The 8,190-nt window shown below is 41.0% G+C and overlaps 1 protein-coding gene across 1 annotated transcript in view; it reads right to left on the reverse strand.

Annotated features, from left to right (window-relative positions):
* Positions 1-66: 66 nt before the first annotated feature.
* The window catches only part of LOC101863682 (sodium-dependent phosphate transport protein 2B-like), a 12,356-nt gene continuing 4,232 nt past the window's right edge, over positions 67-8,190 (reverse strand). The window contains exons 3-8 of the mRNA XM_035970562.1: positions 8,103-8,190; positions 7,104-7,212; positions 4,370-4,577; positions 3,636-3,702; positions 2,728-2,903; positions 67-1,076 (exon numbers count right to left, since the gene is read on the reverse strand). Coding sequence (XP_035826455.1) covers positions 270-1,076; positions 2,728-2,903; positions 3,636-3,702; positions 4,370-4,577; positions 7,104-7,212; positions 8,103-8,190 — 1,455 coding nt within the window. The 3' untranslated portion in view covers positions 67-269. The remainder of the gene's footprint in view (positions 1,077-2,727; positions 2,904-3,635; positions 3,703-4,369; positions 4,578-7,103; positions 7,213-8,102) is intronic.

The following is an 8,190-nucleotide window of genomic DNA, read 5'->3' on the forward strand; positions in this document are numbered from 1 at the left end:
TGTGTGTGTGTGTGTGTGCGTGTGTGTGTGTGTATGTATGTGTGTGTGTCTGTGTGGGCTTGTCTTTGTCTATGTGTAAAAAAAGAAAGGGAGATGAAGAAAGGCTGTATACATGCTCTGTTGTGGACTGGATCACAAACTGGCCGAGAAAGCTATTTTCTTTTTGTTTTACTTCAATCAATCATAAAACAAATGAGAAATGAAAAGAGTAATGCCCTTCTTACTGCAGCTATGTAATATGTACTCGGCAGGTTCTGAGCTGGTACCTTTTACAATTTTGTTGTTTCTCCTTTAAAATCGCATCCATTCCCGTTCACCATTTCTCCCTTAAAATGGTGATTACTTTCAATTTTATTCTCTTCGTCATAAGCCATGTTGACCTGTCCGTTTGTATCGTCTTGTTCCTTTTCTTTTAGACAACATTTGCAAAAACTGCTGAGTTTGACAAATACGCGGTCATACGGCTCTAGGGACCTTAATGGAGCAGGAATGCCCGATGACTCCCAGTTCCGGAGTCTCCTGGGCAGATATTTTGGCGATTTGTCCTGCAGGATGTTGACGATGATGATACAAATAACTAAGACTACGATGGGGACGCCAACACACACGAGAACTTCCCACCCAGCCAACGAGAGCCCAAAAACAAATAAAGGGGCCAAGAAAAAGATAAAGAATAAATAGACAATAGCAAACCAACGGTACTGATGAACAGTCTGACCCATGAATTTAGCCATATTGATGGGCAGTTTTCTCATAAATGGAGCAGGGTACCACAACAGAAGACCTGATATGTTAAAGAAGAGATGGCACAGCGCGATCTGGAACGAGTCTTTGAAGGTTGAAGGGTCAGAAGTCAAGGACGCTAGAATGCCTGTAACGGTGGTACCGATGTTGGAGCCAAGGGTCAAAGGGAACATCCGCTCCAGGTGAATGGCACCGATGCCGACCAGCGGCGTTAGGGCAGACGTGAAGATGGAGCTGCTCTGTACCAGGATCGTGAGGCCGGCGCCCACCAGAATGACAAAGTAGCCGGTGAAGTACTTGCAGGGGCCAGGGAAATCTGCATTGACCACTCTCTGAAAAGTAATAGACAGTTTTTAACCTCTTTACTGCTATGTGGATGTATGTATTTGTTTGATTTTCAACAGAACTGATACTCTGCTATTTCTTTTACTGGTCTTAAGGGAACGTTTTAGGAGATACAGTTACAGCTTGAGCAGTCTTTCACTCTTGAAATAGGGGAAATATTTTATGGCTTTGTTCAATCTCTTGAATCAGCACGTTATCTTGTCGGTACAAACATTGGTCGAAACGCTGCAGCAATAAAAGGGTTAAAGTTCCTGAATCATGAATTCTGCAAGTCGTATTAACCTATTTTTTCTTGTTTCTTAAGTCGATTATGGAATCATTGTGAAAATTCAGACGAAGAGGGTACGGGTAAGACGTGTTGAATGGGTTTGTTTCTGAACCGACTCAGTTATGAGCTGAGAAAAAATTGAGGTTGCTAAATGATAGGTCGTATAAGTTAAGGAATCACTTTGGAGCTGGTTGGTTCATAACATGTCATGAGAATGATTCTTTTTATTTTCAGAGCTGCAACATCTCTTAAACAAGTGGTCAACAGGTTTTGAAACACACGATATAATATTATAAGATGCTTAAGTTACAAACGTAATATCCATTACATTATATGCTCAACTGAAAGCTGTTCTCTTCAGTGCTTCGAAAGTGCGATGCATACATCAAATCAGTCAGTTTACCAATTAATACCCTTTAAATTTGAAATGATAATTAACCATAACAATGAGTCGGTCAGAAGATGAGTGTGGCATACTATAAAGCAGTTTGAGCATACATCTAATAATCTGCAAATTGAAAGACTCTGTAACGTGAGTTTGATTTGGGTTGTCGCTTACGTTTTGGTTGACACACATGATTATGATTGGCAGTAACATTCCTTTCCATCCCCTGTGGTATTTTGTGGATTACATTTGTTTTGGTTTAAAGAACAAAAAGGCAAGAGTAGAACTAAGTGCAGGCCATCGGAGTGGATAGAGAAAATACATTTTAAGTACTTTGTGGACTCCCGGTTTGAGATGATACACTTAGCTTGAGCGGAGGTCAAGGACTGCGAGAAGAGGTTTTTTTAGGGTGGTGTGAGGGAGGGAGGGATTATAGCAGGAACTCTATGTGGACTCTGGACAGAGAATGGAAACATAGAAGTGGAGCAAGAAAGTGTTCGAATGAGTATATAGAGACAGTGTATGTGTGGGGGGGGGGGGGGGGAGGGGGGAGATTGGAGTTGGCAGCACTGACAGAAAGATAACGTAGGTATGCAGAACTGCAAGAAAAGAAAAAAAAAGTAGCCTGAGTGGGAAACGTTTTTCACGAGCAGTTACTCATTCGTTAATGGGCAACAATCCGCCCCTGCCTTCCTCCCTCCCTGTCGCCCCAAACATCCCAACCCCCCCCCCCCCCAGACACACACACACACACACACACACACACACACACACACACACACACACACACATACACACACACAAACACACATAGGGAGAAGGGGACAACATAAAAATCAAATTTAAAAAATTATCAAAACTAGAAACGACCACGCTCCAACGACAGCAACAAGAGAAAAGCCTGTAAATAATACAAAACAGACAGAGAGCCTATGAAACAATAACAAAAAAATGTACCCAACAACGATAAAGATAAAACGTTTACCTGTATGACTTTAGCTATTGTGCCTTTCAGGAGGGAACTCAGGATCTTGACGACACAGATCAGGCACAGGCAGAGAAGCGCAAGGGAGACAACTAGAAGAATTGCTCCTGCCTCCGCGTCGGTTCCCTCCCAGTCTGAGAACAGATGATCTCCTGAAGAAAGTAAGAAAAAGTTACATCACCCCACAGTCATAGCAACCCAGTTCCAATTCCAACAGCTTCACAACAGAACTTGCCCTCAACAACAACAACAACAACAACAACAACAACAACAACAACAACAACAACAACAACAAAGAAAAAAGAGAGGAAAATCTTTATGATACTTGAACATGATTTTCCTCTCTTTTTTCTTTAGATTTTCCTATTTCGAAAAGCGTTTATTAAGCTGACTTAATTCGAAATGGGAGTGAACATGGAAGCCAAATACCTCCCCCCCCCTTGTTTTTTAAAAAAATCTTTCCTCCGCTCTCTCAGCAATCCCCGGGGCGCTTTGTTTTTTTTTCCCCGGCAGAAATTAAATAGCAAACCAATACAGAAAAAAGGTATTGCAAGCTCTGCCCCCCCCCCCCCCCCACATTAGGTTTTTGTTGTTGTTGTTGTTGTTGTTGTTTTTGGTTAGTCTCGAGCCATTAGAATCTATTGCATATTGCAGATAACGGAGGGGGGGGGGGGGGGGGGTGATAATCTAATTTTAAACTCATACTTTTGCAGTATACGTTGTAACCCTGTATTGCTATGACTATGAATCGAATATAGCAGCACATACTGTGTTTTTAAAGCTTCTTTAGAATCAGTATAAAACGAGTACACAGTCCTCTGCATATCGGACCAACGTATCATGAAAGAAACACTTCCACTTCCATCAATGTTACCAGTCTCTTGTAATCAGCAAGGAAACGTACTGACCTGATTTAATTAAGCTTCCATTGAAGTCAACACCTTTTGCGATGAGTTCCAATTTGCTAGAAGACAACTGAGAGAAAGACAAAAGCAAGAGATTCAGAATAAAGGATACTTTTCGGTTTGAGGAAATACTTTCAGCAGCAGTATTAACGGTAGGCATATAACCGTTTTAGTAATCAAAGATGTAGACTACTTCGTTGTTGAATCAGAGAAAATAAGCTCAATATAAACAATTTGTAAATCAATTAAGTAGTCACCTGGTTATTAGTGAGGGCATTGACTAATGAGGTGGACTAAAACGTCTTCTTGTTCCGAAAATGGTCCCCCCACTTACATTTGGCATGGCATGATATTGGTATGCTCTTTTCAACACAAAAAATTCTTTAAACGTCTCTAGTAGGATCAAATCAAGAAGGCATGGAGCCTTGAAAACTGTCCGTATAACCGAAATTAAATATGCCCTACAAAGGATTCTAACAGTGGCAAGCTGTCCAGCAGGGTACCAACTGAGCTAACGAGTATCCCACCTACATCAAATATTGAGCTTAAAGTTCACTAGTAAATCTTCGAAAAGGTTACGGGTTCATAGGGCGCTTTTGAATCTGTCTGCTTAGGGTTTTAAAACCCTCTTTCTTATAGCCTACCAATGATGAACTACAACTCGGAGATTTAAAATCTTTATTCACCTCACTTCTGTCAAAAGACGTGAGAAAACAAAGGTTGAACAATACACTCACATCGATGACTGTCTTCGTGAAGGGCTCTGTGATGGCTTTCAGAAGTTTAGGATTGGTTGAGCTGGAGTCGGACACATTGTAGGTAAGGTCACTGGTGATGACGTCAGTCAGCCGGTACAGGTATCCGCTGGCTACCTCAATCGGCAGGAAGACGATCACACACAGCCAGTTGAACATATCGTGCACGGTGGCCGCGGCAAACGCTCGTCTGAGGAGGAAACAATACGTGGCAATTACAAGGTTTCATTTCCCGATGTAATTGTTTGATAGTTCAAGCTTCGTTGGAGCAAATTGCATAAATTTGCCAAAAGTTTTCAGCCGACCAGGGTATAGGGAGTCTTAAAAAAAAGGACCCACTTAAAGGGCAATAACTCGATCATCTCTGCTCCAATTTCAACAAAACTTTACCCACAAAAAACAACAACAAACAAACTATGAAGACATCAAGTCTGTTAATATGAAGAAAATCAATCAAAGTGTTCGAGACATATCAAGTTTTAAAAATTTCAACCAAAATTGTGTAAAACGCAAATTTTGACTTCTTAAAAGCATTCAACTACAGGGGGGGGGTCGTCACATTCTAGTTCCAGGACAAGGGCGGAAAAAACCCAGCAGTCACATCAGATGTATATCTCACGGCGCTGAGAAAGTTTTGTAGCAGCTTGGGGAGAAAGTGTTATGCTGTAGAAGCCTGGTTCCAGTAAGATGGGTCATGAGTGGCCCTTATGTAGTTATAAGAAGGGCTTAGGGAACGCCGTATTAACAGTTTACAAAAGAATGGTTACCACAGTTTTCCTAACTTGAGCCCTTTCAATTATTACGTTTGGTTTTTTTAAGGACAGAGTCTATGGAAACAACCCACAACCAACCGAACAGTGAAGATTCAATGTTGAACATGACCTCCAAAGATTACCCAGAAACACGCTACGGGGCCGTTCAAAATTCCCAGTAACATACTGAAGCTTGTAGCGAGAGAAGTGGTACACACCTGGAGATTTAAATACCCCCCCCCCCTCCCCCATGAGTATTTTTGACAATATTAATTTTGTATGAATGTATTCTTCTCTGCACAGATAGTGACTATATGGAAATGGAACAATAATAAGGTTGATTTTTAAGAAGTTGCAAAGTTTTGCGATTCAATCATTTTCGGCTGAAATTGTAAAAACTTGATATTTTTTAACACCTTGCTTGATTTTCTTCATAATTACGTATATCATGTCCTCATACTTGAATTTTGTTTGTTCAAAGTTTTGTTAACATTGTTTAAAAGATGACCGAGTTATTGCCCTTTTAATGGTTCCTCTTTTTATAGACAACATGTATTTGCCAAGTCTTTTGACCAGCTCCACCCTACACCTTATCGCTATTCTTGAGTAGAAATGAGAGTGAGACCGGAAGTCAAATAATGCAATCATATCACAAAACCCGCGTCAGTGGTAGAGCTCTTCGCTGTTTCACGCTGGAGACCGAGGAGATTTTATCCAGTATTTCTGTCTGTCGAAGCAGCCCGTCTTCTAAATAATCTGAATAATCTGTAAATTCCCCATTCCTCATCAATGGGTGCAAAAAATATGTGCAATAATTTACGACCTCTGGTCTAGAATACAAACAAGAAAACCAAATTTCCTAAATCTGACGAACACAATCATCCCGCAAGCCCTTTCTAGCGTGGACGATAGTCTTGCCTTCAAGTCTACCTTTTTGTTGGAGAGAAAAGACCAGAGGTAAGTATCTTTCTTTTCTTTCTGAAGCGCTTGGTTCCATCCTGGGTTGTGCAGACAAGGCCAGAAAAAATACTTCTTTTAAAATTTGGTAATATCAAATTTTCCCCATTCCTCAGAAATTATGAAAGTCAAGGGGCTCAAGTGCATGGTTTGCTCCACCACTGGGCACGGACAGGAACAAAGAAACGAGAGGTCGTGTGGCTACTCTTGGTTTTCTAACAGTGCGCAACTGTACAGTAACAGTTGACAATCGAAGAAGTTTAAATTAATTCTTATTTAATTTTGATTGATTTTTTTAATAGTAAATGTCTTTCAACCCCATTGACACAATGTAAATCATTAAAAAAAGAGTGGCGAGGGTCACTTCCACTCTGCCTGTCAGAGCCATCAGGGCTGAATAGGTGAATGAGATACAAACCACCCACAGGCAGGTCCTGGTGTGAGGATACTCGATATTATGTAATAACTTCCTCGTGCAGGGATCGAACTCAGGTCTTCATGGCGGAACTAAAAAAATCCTAACTACTGCACTGAAAAGACTGGTGGGCGACCCTAGTTTTGCCTAAAGTATAAACTCTTGCCCTTACGAAAAGTTTTTAAAAACCCACATTTTGCGGATTAAAAAAAATAACGGCTGCTTAAAATGCAGAGAACTTTAATACAATATGATATAAATGAACATAACCAGCTGTTTCACTGCGGGTTGAAAGCTACGTCTGAGAACTAGACCTGTCATCATCATCATCAAATGGCAGTCCTGCGACAGACATCGGCAATCATGGTTCTCCATTCATTCCTCTGCTTTGATGCTCTAAAAAAACCAAAACAACTTCATTATTGATCTTTTCGCGTTACCCATCTGTTTAGGCACTCCACGTAGGTTGTTCTGGGTCTACCCCTGCCTTGTTTGCCTTCAATTTTGCCAGTGACAGCTGATGTTCCAGGCCTTTATGTATATATTCAAGTGTCGTGTATCCTGGAAAACGAACTGTTGTAAACGGACATACCTGAAATCTCCCTTATCTTTCATCTGGCCCATAGACACGAGGGTGTTGGTAACTGTGGTGCCGATGTTCGCTCCCATAGCGATCGGAATAGCCAGACGTACTGACAGAACTAGAAAAAAAGATCCGAGCGATATAATGTTATAGTCTTTACAGAAATGCCAGATGGGTTCTGTTCTATCTAGGGAGATAAAAGTAACATCGTAAACAAAGAGAAATAGAACACAACCAGACAACTACATGTAGTAGCTTTTCAATGAAAATGAGTAGATAAAGAAGGAGGAGGAGGAGGAGGAGGAGGAGGAGGGGGAGGTGGTGGTGGTGGTGGTGGTCGTAGTGGAGATGGTGATAGAAGAGGAGGAGGAGAAGCAGGGTAAGAAAAACAACAACTAGATTCTACTCTTATGAAAGCAGGGAAATCAACGTCGATAAGTCCTGCTACAACAAAAACGATAACCACAATATTAAACTGCCAAATCCTTAAAAACAGTTCTATTATCTAAAGCAAAAGCATTAACAATGCTATTTTAGGGTGTGTTCGGTTTAACTAGATTGTATTACTATTAAGGATTATGCGATGACATTTCTTAATCGCCTCTAAAATTGTGCTGGGTACTCCCCTTCCCCCATTTCTGCCCCAACCAACTCATGCAAACGCTCGTTTTAAAAAAAAATGGTATCAGTAACATGGTTACCATAATACATAGCTAAAAAAGTTACCAAAACATTATGACAGTCACGAAAATATCAACAATTGTTCGTTTGAGTTTTGTTTGAATAAAAAGAAGCACATCGACCCAATAAAGGTCTTTTAGTATTGGAAAAAGTAAGATGGACAGACAGAAACACTAGAGGAGAAATAAAGAAGTGGGCACCCTACAACCACCCGCTCAACAATATTGTAGCATGTTTTGCAATTCAAACACATCGCAACACGAAATACCACGGTAAAAGCTGCACAGGTCATGGAATGTCATTGAGAAAAAGAGTTGACCGACTCACTTCTCGCAGAGACCATGGAGACGATGATGGAGGTGGAGGTGGAAGAGCTCTGCACGAGTACCGTGGCCAGGACCCCCACCATGAGCCC

Source organism: Aplysia californica, unplaced genomic scaffold (assembly GCF_000002075.1).
Source record: "Aplysia californica isolate F4 #8 unplaced genomic scaffold, AplCal3.0 scaffold00286, whole genome shotgun sequence".
Lineage (NCBI taxonomy): Eukaryota > Metazoa > Mollusca > Gastropoda > Aplysiida > Aplysiidae > Aplysia > Aplysia californica.